Here is a 21,940-nt window from a genome sequence, read left to right on the forward strand (position 1 = left end):
GTGATCAGCCACACTGAACGTTGTTGAGGTCAGCGAAATATGCACTCAGTGTTGATGGATTTATTAAAACAATAGAACATATTTTTATTTTATTTTTTCATTTCATATTTTCAATAATTCTCTCTTATAAATAATATGTTAAATGCAGCATTATGAAATCGGATTATATTTATGCTTCCATATAATCGTAGAAAGCCTCTTTTATATCAAAAAGTATTCAATACCAAAGTTTGAAAGTCACTGGAATGACTCGTACATAATTTCATAGTTGCTTCACTGTATAGCACTTTCTTTCGGGTTTGCTTTTATGCTCCAAATTCATTTGATTTGACGAATCAGCAACTCAAAGGAAAATAAGAAAAACATTTTTGACACTTCACTCTCGTTTTTGCTCTTTATATTACTTTACATTCCTTTTGCAAAAATCTATTTATAAAAGTTTTGTTTTTTATTATTAATTTGGTGATTTGGCGCCAGCTGAAAAATATTTTTTCGGCAAACAATTTATGCTGATTTATTTAAATCAACATTATCGAACATTTCCAAAAAACATTGAATTAACATATCAACGAATATTATAGATAACGTATTGCTATATAATATATAAATTGTGAGAATATACATACATATATAAAATATTAAATAAAACCACTCCGAGAAACAGTGACAACATTAAATAAATAAAAGAAAAAAGCAATAGTTTGCCATCCACTCATTAATAACATAGGCATAGAGGCAGTACCAATTTGGGCAGTTCAATCAGTTCGTTCTTTACAGTCCGTCGTGGCGTTTCTAAAGAAGAGCAACAACGAAGAAATCACATTATGGTAAAAATCAATTTATTAATCAAAGTGTTTTACATTTTATGTTGGTAGTTAAAATTATAGTATTGTTGTGTATTGTTATTATAAATTATATGTTAATTTAAAAGAGGTCTGACATGCCAATTCCAAAAGTAAAAATGATTTTGATTTTGTTGACTCATTGCCAATTGAGTGTAGCATCTCCACCTGCTTTGCTATCAACTTATTGCTATCTTTATTATAATAATTTTCGAATCGAAGTAATCACTGATTATGTAATATATCGGTTTATCTTTTAAAGCTCCTTTGAATTGTTGGCTTGATCTTTATTCAAGGCGACTGAATAGCACCTTGAAATTCACGGACAACCGCCACATTTCATATACATATAAATAAAAATATGTGCAGAAAACATCAGAATATATTATTTTAGTATGAAATGGTTTTATTTTTGGAATCTTGAGTAAATATTACATACAGCATAGTTCATTGTTTAAAATGTTTATTTTGGCATTCAGCAAATTGAAATATGTGCATGTCTTAGTAGACATACTATTTAAAAATTCAAAAATGTATAGAGAATACAGATGTTTGTTTCATATGAAATGTGTACTATATTTCTTAATGAAACGTACATATGTGTAATGTGTCATTCCTCCAGGATTATTCCTTGTTACCAAATGTTCAACTTCGATTACCAAATGTTCGACGCCATTAATTCATTATTATTTGTCGTAAATGCGTTATTTATACCTGTATCACATTTCGTCCGCTTTTGATCTTACAAAAACTTTTAAATTTTCTGCTTAGAATTTTAGCAACGCTTTACTGCCTTCTACAGTGGTGGAAATAATCACATTATTTAATAGCGTCTCTATTTACACCACTATCAGACTATGCGCTTCATTAAGTCGGAACCATATTATGAGGTATCATTTACAACATATTTATTGCATGGTCTTTTATTTATATATATTTTTTACTTTTATTATATTATTTATCAAAACGATTTGTATAGTAGATGTAACAAATTTACTTCATTTCAGGGTCTTCCACCATTTAATGTGTCGGGTAGCCCCTTCAGCGTTGTTCCCATACACAACTATCCCGAGCTAATGAAGAAGACATGCGAGCTGATTAACTCTGAATGGCCGCGTAGTGAGACGGCTCGCATGCGATCGCTTGAAGCTTCCTGTGATACACTTCCCTGCAGCTTAGTTTTAACTACGGACGGGATGAATCGTGTTATAGCTCATTGTAAGTTAAGCCAAATACCGTCCAAAAAGATGGCCTGCTTTATTGAGTCGGTGGTGGTGGACAAAAGTTGTCGTGGACAAGGTTTTGGCAAATTAATTATGAAATTTGCGGAAGACTATTGTCGCATCGTATTGGATTTAAAAGCCATTTACTTATCAACCATCGATCAAGATGGTTTCTATGAACGTATCGGTTATGAGTACTGTGCGCCCATATCGATGTATGGGCCACGTCATTGCGAACTGCCTAGTTTGGAGAATGCCAAAAAGAAATACATGAAGAAAGTCTTATAGATATCAATGCCAGTATTTTTGCGCCAAACCAAAGGAATTGTGAACATTAATAATTGGGATATTGGCGAAATTACGAAGAGAATGGAGATCATTTCAAGAGGAGGCAATGTTTACACGCTTTACAGCTTTTAAAAAGTTAAAAAGATAATAATACACATACTATATATACATATATATTTAGAAATTACGCTATATCGAAGAAACGCACAAGCCTTTGACGATATTAACAAATTCAATTTGTTATGCTTAAAGGAAATGAACTACGGACTGTAATATAGAAATATTTAGTTGTTTAAAATAAGATATGAATAGGTGAATGTTGCGCCAACTCGGTGAACTATCAGCTGTCTCTTCGATTTTTTCGCTAATCTGCAGTTAAAACGCTTTGATATACTACAAATGATTCCATTAATATACATACTTACATTTTTATACTGATATTGATTTCTTAATATTGCTTTTTGATTGTATTTCTTTTGATAAAGGCTTCAGTTCAACTGCTTTGATATGCTAATAAAAAAGAGCTTTCGTAATGCTACATTTCAAAATTATTTTTTCTGGCACTCGCTAATTATATTTCTAATTAATTTATTTATTTTTTATCATTGTTAATCTGTTGTATATCTTTTAGTTTCTTCAATAAATATTTTTGTAAACAAACTCGCAGGATTTACTGATAATTAATTAAGCGCAGTCTTCTTGTAAACGTATCAAAGCAATTATTAAATATATTGAGAGCGAATCAGCTAATAAATATCACACGTTAAAATCTTCCAACAATACTTAAACATAGTGTATGTAGTTTATATATACAGTACATTCTTTTGTAGGCATTGTTTAAGAATGTAATTGTTAACACGCTTTGTAGATTTAGTAAAACATATTTATAATAAAATAAACTGTAAAGTTAAAGAAACACAACGCCACATACATATGTGTATATACATGACAACACAATGAGTTTATAAAACACGAGTTGATGATATTTGATAACAATAAATAAAATAGTATTAAATTAGATATATTTAAATATAAATATTTTCTATGGTATCTCTTCCTTCTCATGTATTGTTGGTAAGCAATTTAAGAAATCGGAACTACAAAAATCATTAAATAATATTCTGCGTTGATTTATCAAAATATCCGTAAATAATTTCTTGCTTACACACAACATCCCGATATTTGGGTCATTTGTCAATAAACAAAATGCAACAAAATATAGGCAATGAACCACTTACAGATCAAATACAACCAAAAATATATCGCCTGCAGAAGAGCAAGTAGGCCTGAAAATAGCACATACTCATTTCATTCAACAAGTTCAAGTTCGCGGCGACATCAACCACCAACCATTGCCGATATTATTTATAATGTAACCTACAAAGAGGTGTGTATGTGTGTGTATGTATGTTTGAGTTTCAGTTGGATGCCTTGCCACAAAGCAGACGACAGATACAAAAAGTACAAGAATATCTATTTAGATTTGGCGAAGCAGTTGGCGTAAGCACGACAAGACAATCAACAATTCAGATTAGAAATTTGGACGTTGATGAAATGGTTGTGTCTGGTTTATATTCATTCTCGCCAGCCTATTGCTGCAACAAACCAAATGATGCAACAGAAGTGCTGAAAATACTTACTTAGTTACATACATATATTAACGTAGCGCTGCTGAGATGTACACAGTACATATTTATGTTTGGATATATTTGTATATATGCTGCTGATGCTGTAGTGATACATCTGGCGTAGTTTCTGGCATGCTACATTAAGAGTAAAGCACTAATGTGTGCATACAGGAGTGTGTATGTTTTTGTAGATACGTGAAAAAATTTGCGGCACGTCTATTTTTTTTTGTTTATATGCATAAATTTGTGTATATTTGAATTTTGAAATTGTGCATTTACATTTTTGGCAATGACCACCAATTTCCCACCGGAAGGGAAAAATCACAAAAATTTCCGTATTCGCTTTTTTTTCATTTTGACAGTTTTGAACGCACGAGCACTAATAAAAAATCTGAATTTAGTGGAAAAAGGACCGCAAATTTAAAAATTTAATTGCTTTACGTAGCATTTGTCAATGAATTTATTGCTTATACGTAGGAGTGGAAGGAGGTAAAATATTAATAATTTTAAAATGCATAATTGCAGTTTTAAGAAAAAAAATATTAAAAAAAAAATATTAAATAAAAAAATTAAAAAATAGTATTAAATAATAAATATTAAAAAAAGAAATATTAAACAAAAATAGTATTAAAAAATAAATATTGAAAAAAAAATATATTTAAAAAAAATACTATTAAAAAAATATTAAAAATAAAATTTTATGAGACTAAATTTGATAAATAATCAATTTCATTATATTTTGAATCGTTGCCATGACTCAAAATTCTTTGGTGAATATTCCGCTAGTACAACAACAAATACTACTGAACTGTATTCGATTCGTACTTAAACTGTTCCAACGATTTATCAGAAAAATATGAAATCATGCCGCAAATATAAAGATGCTAGATAAATGAGTTGAGTATTTATTGATATGTATGTATTGAAAATTACAGTCAGATTAAATAAATTTAAAAATCTTCACGCCTTACAATACATATCAAAAGACAATTTCATAATGAAATTACATACAAAAATTTAGCTCTTACATGTGAAGATATGCACATAAACTAATGAAAATCATAAAATGGAGCAATCTTAATTGCGTGTGATATGATTATGTATAATTAAATTACTAATGAAAATCAAAAAATAAACGAATGGATTGAAGTTCTGATGGAAAAACTTCGTGGCGTCAAATACATAGCAATTGTTTGTAAAAAGGAACGCAAATTAACTACAGAAAAATTAACATAAAAAATAAATATCAAAATTGCATAAGGCATGTCCGAAAAAAGGGGGAAAAATGTCGCATTATTGGGCTTGTTTTGCAGCCGATGTATTGACGTTAGTGTTAGACTGAGTATGGTTCTCGTTGCCTTTTGGTGTTTCAGGATTTTTAAAGTGCACCGTCATATTATGCTGAATATGATCCATTATACATTTGAATGACATCTTACACATGTGGCATATAATGGCTTTATTTGGCGTACGATGTACACCAGCATGTGCCGTGGTTTTCTTTACCATTCTGGCGGTCGGCGGTGCCATCTCCGGCATTAAAACTTCCATAGCCGAAGCGGCAGTGTTCGCTATGATGGTAATCTCAGCAAGTGCTATAAAAATAGAAAACATAATGAAATTTCAATTCAGACTGTATTTCAATTTTTTGGTTTACCTTTTTTATCGTTTGTGGAATCTGTAGAGCTTACAGAAATGCTACTTAAATCTGAGTGAGAACGTTGTGGCGGTGCATTTGTAGTTGTATTTTGTGTTTGTGAGTTTATTTTAGCACCAGAAGCATTTGCATGGAAAAATGTAGGCAATTGGGCTTTTTCAACATGTTCCATTTCATGGAATTTCAACTTGCGCTTTTCATTAGGTGGTATTTTTGGACAATTTTCCAGCAGGTGAATGTGTAAAGCACGAAGTAGTACAAACTTTTTGTCGCAATATCTACACTTATTTGAATTATTTGATTGTGTAATTGATGAAGTTGAGCTCGAAGTGTTGGTGGTTTTCTTAACGAAAGCCGGCACACCATCACCTTCGTGAGAACGTTTATGCGCATCTAAAAGCGACTTTAGGCTAAATTTACAGCCACAAACTTTGCAAACGAATGTGCTTTCGAGTTTCCCAGTTGTACTTGGTCGAGATTTCGTATTCTGTGCAGATAATGGTGGAATGCTACCACTTTTAGCAATGTCGTTGCGCGATTTCTCTACAGGATAAAGTGACTTTCGATTGGATGGCGCGTATTTAGTAGATTCAGTGAGCGGCTTTGTCGTACATTTTGTGTTTACATCACGGGAGATGGTTTGTACCGTTCTACCTATTGGCAACATACTTTTGCGACTGTTGCTCGATACCCCTGTGGGGACGGTACTTTTTCTGTTTTGCTGTGTGTTGGGTAAAGCAGATCGTCGAGCTATTTTACGTGCGGGATCGTTTAATGTGGTTTTTACCAATACCGACATACGTTGAGTAAATGCAAAAGGACGTTTCTCACCTTGTGATGCTACACTAGATGGTAGCATTGAGGAGCGTCCTTTTGAATTATACGAGACTGACTTACGTGTATCGGTCAATGAAGCTGATTTAGTTTTATCCGTCACTGTGGTTGTGATTTCAGCAAATTTTAACACCTTATTCATCAGTTTTGGAATTTCATTTATCTCTTTTTCAATATTTGTTTTGGTAGCAAAATTGTTAATTGAATAACCATTGTTTACATTCATGGCAATTCTTGATGGACGATTGGCTAACAGATCAGGTTCGGATATAAGTTTCTTAGCCACTGATTTTCTTTTGTTTACATCTGAAACTATAAAATTAATTTGAATTTCTTTTAAAATGTATCAATAATTTTATATTAAAAAAATAATTATTTTTGTGTACCTTTAGTTTCTGCATCCCGTAGTTCTTGGTCAGTTATTGATTCCTTACTGCTAGCCTTTGGTGTTTTTTCTTCATCAATATTTGAGTCTTCTTTATGTTTACTTGCATTTATTTCGTCAATAGCTGGTGCTTTTTCCTCTACTATTGCTGGTAGTGAGGCTTCCATATTTTTATTTGAAATCGCAGTTACCTCTTTAAGGGGTAAAGCGTTTTCCTTGTCTGTGGCATTTTTAACTTTATTGTCATCCACTTCCATAAAAGCAAACTTTAGATCCACACATCTATCGGCACTAGAACCACGAACAACTTCAACACTACGCAATAACTGTTCCTTTGTAGGTGTCGAGCTCACAACATTGTACTCTTGTAAAATACGTTTTGGTACAGCAGAGAGTTGTGAACACGAGCCTACATCCTTATCCTTAACTGATTCAAGGTAGTTTAAATGGGAATCTAATGCTTCCAACGTGCTGTTTTGATGAATTTCCTGAGAATTTTCGACAGTTGCTTCCTCATGGTCCATGTTTGACAACATTGAAAGTTCACATGTAGTGGCTTCCAATGTTTTATAAGCCGCACTAGAAATGCTTGAATCAAACGACAAATACATGGATACTCCTGTAGTATTGGCTTCACTAAATGTTTGCCTAGAGATATCCATTTTGTGTTTTTAATTTAATGTGTTAATTTATTATAACAGTTTTGCGCAAGTTGAATCACAATTTTTCAAAACAGATTCGTAAATTAAATTTGGAACTTTCACACAATATCAATATATAACAATTTTTCCAAAGCCCGCTATGAATGCATTTATATTTTTATCTTCTTCTTCGGTTTTGTCAAGGCGTTACTTTTTAAAAGCCGCTTACCTGTCAAATACCTATGAACCAGGGTTGCATCTTCGTAACCATTGAAATATTTCTGTTTGCAGCTGCTTTAGAGGCTGGCATCTGAATTGTATAGTTCAACGATTATATGTGGAAATTAGTGCATTAACATGAAGATTAATTTAAAAATTTTATAATAATGAGTAATATTTTATTTGTTGCATTTCTAAGTTATTAACAATGAACGTTTCTTTTTTTAAATGAAAGATAATAAATAACAAAATGGCAGCATTTTGTGTTGCCATTTTCGAAATGTCATCGAAATTTCACCACACCTTTTTCAACATTTCGAAGCTCGACGGCCATATTTTCCTTTTTTCCTTTCTTTTGGATTCTTGAAGTGAAATAGCCAACATGGGTTTCGCAAATCTTTGGTATTCTCATCCACGTAAATACGGCCAAGGCTCAAGATGCTGGTAAATATTTTATTAATAATATGATTCCCACAAAAATTTTATCATTGTGGCAAAAAATCCGTCATATCGCAAAAAATTAGCTATATATAAGTATTTGAGGTTATGTCTACCTACAGGCCAATGTGCCTTGAGTATTCAAATCTTCATTTTTAATTATTCGATATGCTGGAGTTAATGCAATAGTAAAGTATGCCCCCGGTTGAGTACGGAAATCTCGTTAAAATTACCATTTGTGATTTCCTTAATTGAGGGTGGCAAAAGAAATTTGGTTGCTAAACGATCTTTCTACTTAGTATTTGCTTTCGTGCAAAAGTAGAATTGGTACAGTAATCTACAATGAAACACTTGTACAAATATAACACAGAAATATAGAATTGAGGAAAAAACGTGTTACTAATGAATTTTACATTTTTATAGCCGTTCCTGCTCTAACCGCCACGGTTTGATCCGCAAATATGGTCTGAACATCTGCCGTCAGTGCTTCAGAGAGTATGCCAATGATATTGGCTTCAAGAAGGTACATATTGATACCATTTGAATGTGCTTAATACTAAATAAATTGTATTTTTCTACTTACAGCTCGATTAATTTGGAGATAAATCTCATCAGATGACACCAACTAATTTTGTATTGGGTCATCGAAATATTTTTTCACATATTAATACAAGTAGCTTGTTTGATAGACGAAATGCTTGAATTAATATGTGGGCAACAACAACAACAGCAGCAACAACATCATTTGAAAGTTTGAATAAGAGGCAATGGAATTGAAAAATAAGAATTATTTTTTCAAGGAAGTGAGCGCGAGTACAAATAATTTTTTTTTTACTTACAAAGTGAAATCACTTATTTGAGCTTTCCGATGAAAATAAAACATAACAAGAACTATTTATACAATTTTTTATTTGAACACAAGTTATAAATGCCAAAAATGGGTGTGTTGACTAATTAAATGACTAATGAATGTGAGGAACAATTTGTGTACCTTACCTTACATCTATTTCACTCGGATATATTACGGATACAGCTAAGGTATCTCCACTGTTTAATTTTTATTGTTATGTATCGAACAAGATCTTAATTTATTAATCTATCACTTATTGGGCTACATCGTCTGAAGGTGAGAAAATATTATTTATTTAGCATAAATTACTCGTTCGCATTCTCATTCTTGTTTGGTATGAGAAATGAATTAATACTTAAAATATACCTCGCATGTAGAGTGTGGAAGTCTAGCGTTTTGTCCTCTAACGCAAATCAATATATACGTTTGTATACAAAACATTGATTTGATGATTCGGATGGAAGTTACGTTTGTGTGCAAGTTCAAGATTTGAAAAAAAAACATTTGCGTATTACATACATAAAACTTGTTACTTTTTTATAAGAAGTTGCATTTACTAAGAATTTGGAATTTATCTTCATGGAGCACAGACTTCTTTAAGATTTTATCATTAAACAAAGCTTAAATTGATCTGCATCATCTGACGAACAGAAAATATGCTAAAAGTAGAGCATATGTAGTGAACCATAAAAATAGAGTAAAATAAAAAGAGTAGATTATGCAGAGATTTCATACAGTTTTATGGACTCGTAATTTTATACATAACTATGAATTAGTATAGTAGAGTTTATATATGTAAGTGACATACATATGTGTAACAAATTATAGAGTAAGATATATGTCCTTGCAAGAAACATGAACGCACTTGAGCACTTTTTCAGCTAGTATACATATACAACTATTACTTACACAAACTGCATTCGATTGCACAAAACAACAGTGTTAATTTTTATAAACAAATAATATAAACAAAGTAAACATGTTTTAAAATGATTGAAAACGATTTTTTTATAATAACCTTCCTTCCGCACCACCGTTTTCCGGTGAAATTGACCAAATTTGACAGCGGATCGGAGGTGTTGAGCGAGCAGTCAGAGAGTTGACTTTGCACAAGCTAAAATTTGTACATATGTATGTATGTATGCAAATGCTATAACGCTTTGGTATGTCCAAAAAGTTTGAAGTTAAGTCAAGTTTAGTTTATAGTTTCAGTTGCAAACGAACCGCGACATCGAAGCAACGACTTGTGCGCATGCGCGCCGATGAAAATACATAAAATTTGTAACAGCAAAGCGAAAAATAGTGCAGTGTACGTGCATATAAACATACAAAAGAAATGACTGCATTACAAAATACCATATTAACAGGTGCTAAAAAGCTATAACAATGGAAATATACACATAGTTAGTATATGCATAAAGTTTATACATAGATAATCTTCCATTGTATATGGTGGAGCAGTGCAACGAGGACGACAAAGTAACTAACAAAAGTGTCGGTTAACGTGTTTAATATTTGACTTAAATTTCGTTTATTCAATCTTAAATTTTCACGTTTAGTTATTCGATTTGAAATGACTTGCTAATTGTTGTTGAGGTCAGTGCGACCTTAGCTGGGCCTTTGGGCCAGATACGTTTAAGAAAACCAAAATCAAAACAAAAACAGATACAAGTAAGAGAAAAAGTAACCGCTCCACTACTGACTTATATACGGGTTAACATAAAAACAAATAAACCACAAAGCAACACACAAACAACATTCGGCAAGTAGACCGTTGAATGGAAAAATGAAAGTACTACCGATATTGCAGCCAAAGCGGCTGTTGTACATCTACTTCGCAGTCATTGTTGTTACCGTTGTTGTGGATTATGCAAGTGCGCTGCAACAGTCCGAGTTGCAGCGAGAGCCAGATCGGCCAACAGCAACAGAGCCCCGAAAACATCAACAGCAACAACCTCCGCATGCGGAAGTAAACGTTACCGCCAATAAACCGTTGAAATTCGGTACAAAAATTGTTGATTATCCTGTTGTTGAATTAAACAGTAACATCACAACTATTAATCAACAAACCGCCAATACGAGTAATAACAGGCAAGAAGGCGAAAAACTACAAACGGCGGATATACAGTTAAACAATGCGGCAGACATTGCGCCGTCATCAAGGGTTGCACGACGTTATGATGCGCCCACAGCGCCAGCCACACAGCTAATTGGCGAAAATGACGTGCCACTGTTGAAGAAAACTCAGCGTCTAAGCGGCAGCACACCAGCAAATGCATCTTCGAGTGTGGTGTCGATTGCCACAGCGCCAGCGAAGTCAAAACGTCGAGACGGCAATGGTGCGCATGCGAACTCACGCGATGGCAAATCAGTTGCGGTTGCGGCAAGTCAACGTTCCAATTCTTTTGATTCCCAAGCGCAAAGTACACGTCAGTCGGCAACACAACGTGCTCGCAATTCGAATGCTACCAATGTAGCGAGCCATCAAACGAACAGGGGGTCGGGTAAAAGAAGTAGAGTTGCATCACAGCCAACGTCAGCACCAGCGGTTGTTGGTAGCGGTCAGCGGGAGGGAAGTAAATCTCGCAAAGCCTCTAGGGCTACAACGATATCAACGCCAGTATCCTCATCCACATCCACGACCACAACTGGTAAGTTTAGGAGAAGAAAATTGGGGGTTGGAGTTGAAAATGCCCCCGACTTCGCCATTTAGTTACCCAACATATTTAGTTTTGAGTTCTACTCTAAAGAGTCGGTCCTCTTCAGAAAGAACTGTTTAAAATTCGTCGAAAAGAAATTTTAAAGATTCCCTTATAACCTACCTGTTATGTATATGGGTCTTTAACTATTTCTTCAACTGAATAATGACATACGTGGGTATTATAGGTTTACTTAAACTTTTTATCTACATTATATGGAATTTTTATCAAAATCACAGCTACTTCTCTTATTAGTTAACGAAATTATTTACTTTAATGTTCTTAAAACGATTTGTGATTGTAAATTTGTTTATACAAAAAATCGTGTGACCCTGTAAAATCTTGTGAATTGGCACAAAGGCCTTGAAAAACCGGTACCATAAATAAGTTTTGCACATTTTTCATTCAACCTTCAACAGGTTTTGATTTTTGACACGAAATGAACTCTTCGAGAATCCCCAAATGCAGTCGCAGCTTGCGGCAAGTTACAGTGGTCGATTCTTGCACAATATTGAATAATTTCTTTTTAGTGAATGAATATTTTAGACAAGCTTAACTGATGGGGTGTCATGCATGCATTTTAGGTTTTACATTGTTTTAAAAAGTTTTTCGTTGTTAAGAGCAAGAAATCCAGATAAAAATCAATAAAAGTCTCTTTCAAGAAAAAATTTCTTATCCACTATAGATAACGACTCTTCATTTGATGTAGCTAATATTTAAATATCATTGACAAGTTAAAATTATGTTAAGATAGTGTTTTTGAAAAAATTTGCTCACATTTTTCTGCGGGCTTCTTATTTCAAACAATCTAACACTACCTATTTTTCCAGGCAATATCAGGGAATCCAGATGTATAGTATGAATTCATTAGTTTCTCAACAGTCATGCAAATTGCCTTCTCTTCGACTTGGTCCACTTTTGTTTGGCTTATAATAGAATAGAATACTGGGGCCCTATGTTCCATCTTTGAATCATATATATATAATTATAATAGAATAGAAATTGATTTGGTCGAGAAGGAATTTTCAAGTGCTTAGGGAGTTTCAACAGTTTTTTTTAACGGTAATCTCTCGGTTGAAAGTTAGGCTTAAACTAGTTTCTAAATAATTGCTAAGGTTTGATATAGATCTGAACTTGTATATTGGGAACACTTTGTATTTATCTGAGGTAACACTAAACCCTTGTATTATCAACAAACTATATAAAGCTCGGTCTACTAATATTATTTTTTACTCACGCATACTTTATTCTTGGCTCACAATACCGATCATAGTTTTTCATCATATTGTTTTGAACTCATAAGATAAATAATTTCTCACAGAACAGGTTCTGTAATAAAGAAAAATGCAAATGCGAAAATCTATAATGGAGCTAAGCCACCTAAAGGCGAACTTGCATTGCACGAAAAGAACAAACTTTAGATTTTGCGAAAATATTTACATACATACGTACATAGATTGGCTGATAATATTCGCACTGTATGGCTAATAACAAATTGACATAGTTCAGTAATTGCAACGCCCACTGAGGTGCAAAGTGAAGAGACGCGAAATACAAGAAAATCCAACTTTATGCGTTGAGATCTGCGCTTTTTGTTGAACAATTGCGCTTTGGGTGCAGCCGCTGGAGGCTATTAAACTGTTGTACATATATATGTAGGTATGTATGAGTAATCGCTGACAAGTTAACGCGTAAGCTAAGGTTGGCCCGCATTTGCTAAGCTAAACGAGCGCATAAACGCACACACACACCCCAGCGACTGACACTGACCTAGCTGAAATGCTAAAATTGGTATAAAAGATGTGAGTTTGATTCAGTTATCTTTTTGTTTTTGTTTTTGTTTCCTTTTACATTGCTCTTGTTTCTTTAATAAAGCACTTGTATTAAGCATTTGGAATTGTCTAAGTCAGTAGCTATGTGTGTGTGTGTGTGTATGTATTTGGTGTGACTTGTGGTTCGCATGGGCAAGATCGCAACTGAACTGTTTTGGTAAGAGCTGTGCGTCTCTTGTGTAAAACAACAATTTACTTTGTTTCACAGCATGTTTGAAAGCAATGTTCATTGCGCATGCGCACAGTGCGAATGCCATTATTGTTTGCCACAATTGCTGTTTTGGTCTTTATGTTGCTATTGCTAGTATATATATATATGTACATTTATATATATATGTATGTATATGCATCTATTACGTTATAATTATATTGCAACGACACTGCACCCGAGCTTTACCAGCATTTAAGTGTGCATGTAAAAGCGTTTAATGGTGCGACTGCGCATGCGCTCCAATTGTTTGTAAATTTAATTATCTGCCCACTTTCAAAATTCCCACACATTTCTACATACATGCACATCCCGTGTGCTATTATATACTCCAGCTATGGTTGCACTCTTCACAAATGAAATTCGCAAACACTGCGATGCTAAACAGAACGTGAAGTTTGCTATTTAATTTTTTGTTCAGCGGAGAGCTCTTTTGTTTTCCACAATATGTGGTTCAGCAGATAATGTTGCAAAAAGTGAGCGGGATACAGCAGTTTCGAAAAGTGTTGCTTGGAAATTTTAAATTTACCATACATAACTCAATAATTAGCACATATAGATAAAAGTGGGAAAATTGTATGCATATGCCTATTTGAATGTAAATGCATGTATAAGTATGTAGTATATGCAACAAAGTATAAATATTTCTATAATACGCCGTGGCGTACCCCAAAGCATTGTGAAATGGCAAATACATATGTACCATACAAAGTTAGCCACATATGTGTGTTTGTATGTATGTATAGCATTTATTGAGTATTTTTACTTCTTCTCCATTGTTTTTAGGCTCGAGCTTAAAATGTTGCACGAAGTATTTCGCACGCATAACAATTGTTTGATACGGCATAAAACGATTGAAAAGTTAATATGTACATACATATGTATGTATGTATGTCCAACTGCCTATGCAAATAATTTAGGAAATATCTCAGGAAAATAACATTCCGATCGGTGAAATGAAAGGAACGCTAATTTATTAAATATACGTTTCGGTGAAAACTATGCGAGGTGGGTTCAAAAACTAACGGGAAAATTTCACGGGTTTGGAGAGTGTTGATATATGTACATGTCTCTAGAGTACGATAACTTTTTCAGCTGTATTCATTGCTTACTTCTTCCTTGTCTGTAAAAGCTCATACTCCTTGGTTGTTCGTGAATGAAGCCCCATCCTCCACATTCGCCAGACATGACTCCGTGGCCTTTTCCAATTTCCAAAAATAAAAGGAACCTGTAAGGGCCGTCGTTTCACAAGCATACGAGAAATCTCTGAAAAAGTCAAAGCCTATTTCAAAATTTAAAATTTTTCGACGATTGGGTGAAGCGCTGTCATAATTTTATAACAACGAATGGGGACTGTTTTAAAGGTCACAAGATTATTGTAGACGAATGAATAAATTAACTTAATTAACACAACTAAAGTTATTAACCAAATCTACCTTTAACATAAGTTCTGTACGAGTTGGGCCGGGCTATTTTTTTATAGAATTTCAACATTTCACCAGAGAGTGTTTTCTTCCTAGAAGATTTAGTTAAAGAGGATAATTTCAGAAAATATATCTTCTCTGTCTCATCAAGAATGAATATGATGGTTTTGTTCCGGTAGTTTTCTATACCATCGGATAAAGTCGTACAGACTTGTTGTTTGTAACACCTGAAACTAATCGGGATAGATATGGCGTTACGAATTACCTATCCAAATCTCATAAAATTGGACAATAGGAATGACCCACTTTTAGCTGAAACCCAGTTAACCCAGTAACTATTCTATCAATTTGACCCTTATTTGGAATATAACATTGAAAATTGAAGAAATTTATTTTATATGCCACGTGACACCATTATAAAATCCACAATATATATCAACTATAAGCTAATCACTTTAAAAATCGGATATACTTTTCGGTTCATGTACCTCGTGTACGAATCTACAACGAATATATAAAACATTTGAAAGATATCTCAATAAAGTCTGTGAGCCTCTTTCTCTGATAATGAGTCTGATCTTAAAAATAGATAAAATTGGTTCTGTATTTCTCTAAGTCTTCGTGTGTCTAATATAATGAGTTTCGTTATTCTCGCTGAAATTATTCGCTATATCGAACAATATTATAGATATTGTAACAAAGTTAATATATCATCTTGAACAGACTTTAATGCCAAAAGTAGGTGAAATAGGACCGTGAACTATACTGCAGCCTATCAGAAACTACATATTTCACCACTGCTGATTCTTACAAATTGCGAGTATATACATAAAGCATTCGGATACACCCGAACTTAGGTCTTCTCAATTTGTTTTTGTTTTCACACTTGCTGTTCAAACTACAAACTTTAGAAAGTATTTCATACAATTTTAATGTACAAAGCCTTGAGCAGTTTTATTAAATGTATAACAATTATATAAATTTTCGTATATTTACTTTCAAGCCTTTGCATTTACCAACTAATCATTCAGAGAAAATCAATTAGATACCGGTTTGTAGGTAAATTTTTAAATACTCGCAACAGTGCAACAATTCTCTCTGCCTTCAAAATTTGCCTGCCCATAAAATGGACATAATAAATTGTAAATTTGTGTGTATGACAATACTATATACACAAACATAGTCTATACATATAATAGTTATGCTATTGAACTTGACTTTTGCTCGCTAAATTGCAATGCATTTGCACTAATTTACTTAATTAGCGTCTTTAAGAGTCATAAATTTAATTGAAGCATATGTATGTATGTATTTATGTATGAAGGCATGTAGACAGTAACTATGTATAAGTATGTATATAATTCACAGATATTTCAGGAAAGCTCTCTGATAAGTCGAAATCTTAAATATCTATAATTATATGAGTCACTTGTAGGCACTTTATTGAACACATTCTTTTCTATAATTTTGATTTCTTTCAATTTGAACTTCATTACAGCTCGTGCTCCAGTGGTTTCCAACAATTTACCAAATAATCCTTTTAGTTTCTTCTCTCCCTCACTTTGGGCACTCTCCAGTCCACCGAAAGCGTCATCAACAAAGAAGCCACCAAAAAAATATACACCACCACCACCACCAGTAACAACCACTACAATAGCACCAGTTAAAGAAAAGAAAATCTCTCGTCAAAAGGTAAAACCGACGACGATAACGCCCTTAGCCTCAAATCAAATTACGACAACTACGTTGCCACCCAAAAAAGGCACCACGGATGGACCATTTCGCATTGCTCTGCCAACATTTAACTTTTTCGGCACACAAGCGCAGAGATCCAATGATGCGGTTGGCGAAAAGGATAAACGCAATACACCACAAAATCTGCGTAATCTATTCGAGTGTCCACGCGAGAGTGAGGTGCGCTTCCAACTCTTTCCCAAAATTTGTAAAGTCGACGAAGATTGCGCGGTTTGGAATCGCGATGAACTGTGCTGCGAAATATTTGGTGCAAAAAGTTGTGTCTCAGGCATACCCAAACCGCTTGAAGAGACTTCGCATACACGTAAGTCATACACTTCGATATGAGATTCACTTTTATTAGAACTAATTTCCAGCAAAATACTTTTATAGCCATATTGGGATTGATACCGCGCAAATGTCCGACGCGCCCACTAGCCGAGCTTTGGTGGCAGGTGCAAGAATGTGAGACCGACACGGATTGTTGGCCGAGGGTTTGTTGCCCTGATGGAAATAAACGCTACTGCAGGACCTCACAGCCAGAGCTGGAGACAGTACCAGTACCGGTGAAGCGGTCCTTCAATTATTGTAAGACGTTCGAAAAAAATATTATATAATTGAAATAATAATTTTTCATTTATCCACCTCACATACAGTGTCTGAGTACCTTGAGTGTACGCCACCTCCACCGCCCATCTTCGACTTACATCCAAAGACTTGCGCCTCAACTTTGGACTGCTTCCCAAACGTTTGTTGTCAAGAGGCCGGCTTGCGTCACTGTCGTCCGCCCAAAAAGTCGCTGCTGACATGGATGGCGAATTTTCTGAATGTGGATTTCGTTAAACGGCTGGCTCAAAATATTGTTATTAAGTGAAGTGGATTGTTCTATCGTTGTTATTATTTATTAAAGTTTGTGTTAATTTGGAGGAAAAGTTTTCAAAGAATACGTATGTACATATGTATGATATTCGCGGTCAAGTGTAAATACCCATACAGACAAACTTCCATGTAAATATCATAGGCATACACAATGAGAAAAGACGATCATTACATTCTCATATTTATAATTATTTGTTGTATAATATAATATTTACAAGATAATATTATATTCTATGTTAAAATGTTGTTGTTGTACATATTGGTGATATTAAATTTTTTTTGCAATAAATGTGGTTTAAAATATCTATTATATTATTCGAATAATAAATGTTTAACCAAACGAACAATATAATTCGAACCGAGACTCCTTGCTTACCTAGCTTATGCAAAATGACAATATAGATTTATTCATACAACATATGCTTTTCGAAGAAAACTTTTAACTTTTAAAATATCCCTTGAAAGCAGCTCGATTTGTAAAAAAATATTGATTATTCAATAATAAGTACTATTCACATTCGTTGATATATTATATACATACATAAGTACTTCGGATCCACGGCGCTATATAAATTATATATGTATCTGATTGTGGATGAGCAATCTTCAATAAGTATAAATATGTAAAGTGTTTTTCAAAAGGGACGCTATATTTTTCCCATTTTTTGATATTTCTCTTTAGTAAGGTTTGCCATTTTATCATGGAAAGATATACGATCCAACAACGAGTCGAAATTATTATAATTTACTACCGAAACTACTACGGAGTCAGCGGCCTCAACTTTAAGAGCGGTACGCCCTACGTTGCGATGAGGCTTATTTCTGACTGAATGGCTTCGTCAATAAGCAAAATATGCGTTATTGGTCAGCAATCCACGCATACTCTATGATTAGCCATTGCAATCCGAAGAAATTACGGTTTGGTGCGGTTTATGGGCTGGCGGCGTCATTGGGCCGTACTTCTTCCGTGATGATCACGACCGGCACATTACTATGAATGGGAAATCGCTACCGCCCATATTTTTGGCCCGAATTGGATGATATGGACTTGGACAATATGTGGCTCCAACAGGATGGCGCCAAAAGCCACACAGAGAAAGTCACAATCGATTTATTGAAAACCAAGTTTGGTGAATTTTTTTCTCACGAAATGGCCCAGTCAATTCGCCGCCTCGGTTACGCGATTTGACGCCGTTAGACTATTTCCTGTGGGGCTACATCAGGTCTATGGTCTATGCCAACAAGCCAGCGCCGATTAATGAACTTCGTACGAATATCGAACGTGAAATTGAAGCAGTATCGGTCGATTTATGCTGTAAAACCGTCGAAATTTGGGTTCAGCGTCTGGACTTTCACAGGAATAAATAATTTCGTTGATATCCCAAAGCGTTTTTGTTTTATTTAATAACTTTTTAGCGCTCTTATTGAAAAACCCTTTATGTGCCTAACTTTGTTAATATATCATATTCGAGACATCCTCATTTCAGTTTAGCTTATATGTAACATGTATATGTAATTTTTTTACGAGAAAAAAACCGCAAAAGCAAGAAAAGCTACGAACACCTCTATGTGTCACCGTCATATCGCATATGTTCTGTTTATTTACATCGTATTAGTTAGTTTCATTTGATAATACTTGTATCCACTGTTCGCTTATATGTAACTATATCTGCATAACTCCGCTGCATATAAACTATAAGTAGCTTATACTAGAGAATGAAAAATTTACTTTATATAGGTATATTCTAGGCTTATCCGTTAACGAATCGCTTTTGTATTAAATTTTGTTAATATATTCGTTATCCATTACAGACATTACAGCGTACTTTAATACTTTAACACTGTGGGTTGAAACGATTTTAGCCTAACTTTGATCTCGAAGTCAGTTCGATGAAAATAATTTAAACTATCTAAACTATCAAAATTATAAGTGGCCGACAACAACCGTTCCAAGGTCTGTCGATTAGTAGAGACAGCTGTAAAAACTAATGACTTTAAAGAGCGCAATTTGGAACACTTGTTTATAATATTCTTTTCTCACTGCTAAAATGAATGAAAAAATCAAAAATCTACATTTTCAAAATAAACATTTATTGAAGCCAAATATGCACTGCATATGCATTCATAATTTAAATATCTAATGTTTAGTCTATAATTTAATTTACACTTCTAAATAATGTGATTAATTTAATACTAATTAATTTGCTGTAAATGTTTAACAAATGGATATGGATTCGATAATTCATGATTAGTTTGCAGCATATTCAACTCCATGCCACATAATGCAAATAGCACTCAACACACTGCCACATCACTTTATTTGCCGCAACAACCTTTGCCACTGCCACATTGGCAGGATCCATTGCCGCAACCACAGCTACCTTGGCCTTGAGTGCCACATTTACAACCTGAAACGGAAAGAAATTGTTAAAAAATTAATAATTATAATGTTTTTTTCTTAGCGTACTAATTATATATAGATAATATATTCGCTTTCTAACTCACCAGTTCCACAGGGGCACGGCATTTTCACTAAATTTGTTATTGGTTTTGTTGTTATTTAAAAATCTTTAACACTGAATTGCGATAAGAAAACACTTTGTGCTTTGTCTAACGCAAACGTTCGCTCACTGTTCATCAAAGCCGGCTGTGTTATGCTTTTATAGCGGCTCTTATTCTACCTTCTCAGAACTTACTCTTCTTTCTGGTTCATTCGAGATACATATGTAGTTTCCACTTCGTCTTTCACGCCTTTATCGTTCGATAACTCTGTAGTGCAGTGTGCAAACGGCCAATTGAGTATCTGAATGTATATGTACATGTATACTGTACATGTCTGATGACAATTGAGCAGTCTACGGCTTATGGGTTCGTGACGTCGCAGTTAATTGATATATGCTCTCGAAATCAGGTATTGTGCGACGTTGAGTCAGCGTTTCTTAAACACATGTCATATATTTATACGTATGTATGTATATGTATATGACGCATTGATTTCGATTAACAGATGTATTCGGTAATATTCAGGCAGGTTCTGTAATTCACTTTCGAGTGAAATTCAAGCAAATTCACTTTCAATCCTATATTTGGTATATTTGGTGTACTGAATTTCGATTTTACTTTTCAAATTCCACACTTTTTTTTTTTAATTTTCAGTTTCACTCGGATTGCAGAACCTACCAGATTATTAGAAAAAATGTGTCGTTATTGTGAAAAGCAGCGTTTAATATTTTATGTCTAACTTTATATATTAATATATCCATGAATTAGGTCTAAATTAACTTTGAAGCTTCATTTGTTTCCTTGTAATGATAAAATTGGGAAAAATTCTGTTTTTACCGTATACATCTGGCTTGTGTGATATGTATTGTGCGATACCCAATGGTCTTGCCAAAACTTTAGTGCGAAATAGTGTTCATAATTTATAAGTTAAGATTTTTAGATGTTAGAAGTACGTTCCAAATTATATTATATATTTGGGCTAGCCGAGTGAATCGAACTCTATGGTCATAAGGGTAAGGGTTTGATAAAAATTCTACGCAATATAATAATCTCCAAATTGTTGTACTGCTTTTATTAAGTTAAAGTTTAGATACCCCTGTCCTTCTTAAGCACTCTCTCTTCAATAGAGCATAGTCTGTAGTACTTGACGTACTTGTACTTGTAGTACTTGTCGTAGATCATGTCATCAATTTGTGTCGCACTATCACTCAGATACATACGTATGTATGTATGTATGTATAATATGTATGAAACATGAAGAAGAGAATGTCATGTTGGTAAGATTTTTAAGAAAGTTTAGCAATAGTTGACTTGTCTTCAATCATTCTTGTCTTGTACAAACATATCTATGGATATAAATATTTATGTAAAATTTAAAAAAAATGTACATACATATATATATTTATGTAAATAATCATTAATAGAATATTCTATATAAGCTAAACTACATAAAAAACAAACAATACAAAGATCTAGCGAGCAGTTCTCTGTGATAACGAGTGTCTTTCGTTGCACCAAGACTTGCAACATTGAAATTCCGAGAGTAAGAAAACAGAATATGCACTTTAAACATTTATGTATGTTTCAGTAAATATATATGTACATGCATACGCTGAGATTCAATTGAAAGAGTTTTCTTCAATTAGACATGCTCACA

At 33.8% G+C, this 21,940-nt stretch overlaps 4 protein-coding genes across 7 annotated transcripts; 3 read left to right on the top strand and 1 right to left on the bottom strand.

The window, feature by feature from the left end:
• Positions 1 to 655: 655 nt before the first annotated feature.
• On the top strand, positions 656 to 3,389 carry LOC105213876 (N-alpha-acetyltransferase 80). Of its 2 annotated transcripts, XM_011186972.3 has the most exons (3): positions 687 to 827; positions 1,614 to 1,732; positions 1,850 to 3,389. In XM_011186972.3, the coding sequence occupies exons 2-3, from the start codon at positions 1,700 to 1,702 to the stop codon at positions 2,351 to 2,353; spliced, it is 537 nt and encodes a 178-aa protein (XP_011185274.1). In that variant the 5' UTR covers positions 687 to 827; positions 1,614 to 1,699; the 3' UTR covers positions 2,354 to 3,389. The 2 variants fall into 2 exon arrangements, with proteins under 2 accessions (XP_011185275.1, XP_011185274.1); XM_011186973.3 differs by lacking the exon at positions 1,614 to 1,732 and having other exon boundaries at positions 656 to 827.
• A 1,466-nt stretch (positions 3,390 to 4,855) lies between these two features.
• LOC105213875 (uncharacterized) lies at positions 4,856 to 7,728 on the bottom strand. Of its 3 annotated transcripts, XM_054225337.1 has the most exons (4): positions 6,859 to 7,726; positions 6,536 to 6,784; positions 5,639 to 6,388; positions 4,856 to 5,576 (listed from the first exon to the last, which is right to left on the bottom strand). In XM_054225337.1, the coding sequence occupies exons 1-4, from the start codon at positions 7,517 to 7,519 to the stop codon at positions 5,275 to 5,277; spliced, it is 1,962 nt and encodes a 653-aa protein (XP_054081312.1). In that variant the 5' UTR covers positions 7,520 to 7,726; the 3' UTR covers positions 4,856 to 5,274. The 3 variants fall into 3 exon arrangements, with proteins under 3 accessions (XP_054081312.1, XP_011185273.2, XP_011185272.2); XM_011186971.3 differs by having other exon boundaries at positions 5,639 to 6,778; positions 6,859 to 7,728; XM_011186970.3 differs by having other exon boundaries at positions 5,639 to 6,784.
• A 272-nt stretch (positions 7,729 to 8,000) lies between these two features.
• LOC105213874 (40S ribosomal protein S29) lies at positions 8,001 to 9,049 on the top strand. Its single transcript, XM_011186968.3, has 3 exons — positions 8,001 to 8,161; positions 8,579 to 8,678; positions 8,741 to 9,049. The coding sequence occupies exons 1-3, from the start codon at positions 8,100 to 8,102 to the stop codon at positions 8,747 to 8,749; spliced, it is 171 nt and encodes a 56-aa protein (XP_011185270.1). The 5' UTR covers positions 8,001 to 8,099; the 3' UTR covers positions 8,750 to 9,049.
• A 150-nt stretch (positions 9,050 to 9,199) lies between these two features.
• Positions 9,200 to 17,915, top strand: LOC105213873 (mucin-5AC). Its single transcript, XM_011186967.3, has 4 exons — positions 9,200 to 11,656; positions 16,667 to 17,227; positions 17,296 to 17,490; positions 17,559 to 17,915. Exons 1-4 carry the CDS (start codon positions 10,792 to 10,794, stop codon positions 17,774 to 17,776), a joined length of 1,839 nt encoding a protein of 612 aa, XP_011185269.2. The 5' UTR covers positions 9,200 to 10,791; the 3' UTR covers positions 17,777 to 17,915.
• The last annotated feature ends 4,025 nt before the right edge of the window (positions 17,916 to 21,940 follow it).

Source organism: Zeugodacus cucurbitae, chromosome 2, assembly GCF_028554725.1.
Source record: "Zeugodacus cucurbitae isolate PBARC_wt_2022May chromosome 2, idZeuCucr1.2, whole genome shotgun sequence".
Classification (NCBI taxonomy): domain Eukaryota; kingdom Metazoa; phylum Arthropoda; class Insecta; order Diptera; family Tephritidae; genus Zeugodacus; species Zeugodacus cucurbitae.

Excerpts from the sequence above, each read along its gene's own strand:
- LOC105213873 (XM_011186967.3), top strand. The coding sequence starts at position 10,792 with ATGAAAGTACTACCGATATTGCAGCCAAAGCGGCTGTTGTACATCTAC. Across the intron at positions 11,657-16,666 it reads CACATCCACGACCACAACTG|CTCGTGCTCCAGTGGTTTCC; the intron begins GTAAGTTTAGGA and ends ACTTCATTACAG. Across the intron at positions 17,491-17,558 it reads GAAGCGGTCCTTCAATTATT|TGTCTGAGTACCTTGAGTGT; the intron begins GTAAGACGTTCG and ends CCTCACATACAG.
- LOC105213876 (XM_011186972.3), top strand. The coding sequence starts at position 1,700 with ATGCGCTTCATTAAGTCGGAACCATATTATGAG. Across the intron at positions 1,733-1,849 it reads AGTCGGAACCATATTATGAG|GGTCTTCCACCATTTAATGT; the intron begins GTATCATTTACA and ends ACTTCATTTCAG.
- LOC105213874 (XM_011186968.3), top strand. The coding sequence starts at position 8,100 with ATGGGTTTCGCAAATCTTTGGTATTCTCATCCACGTAAATACGGCCAA. Across the intron at positions 8,162-8,578 it reads GGCCAAGGCTCAAGATGCTG|CCGTTCCTGCTCTAACCGCC; the intron begins GTAAATATTTTA and ends ACATTTTTATAG.
- LOC105213875 (XM_011186970.3), bottom strand. The coding sequence starts at position 7,519 with ATGGATATCTCTAGGCAAACATTTAGTGAAGCCAATACTACAGGAGTA. Across the intron at positions 6,785-6,858 it reads ACGGGATGCAGAAACTAAAG|TTTCAGATGTAAACAAAAGA; the intron begins GTACACAAAAAT and ends TTAATTTTATAG. Across the intron at positions 5,577-5,638 it reads TTCCACAAACGATAAAAAAG|CACTTGCTGAGATTACCATC; the intron begins GTAAACCAAAAA and ends CTATTTTTATAG.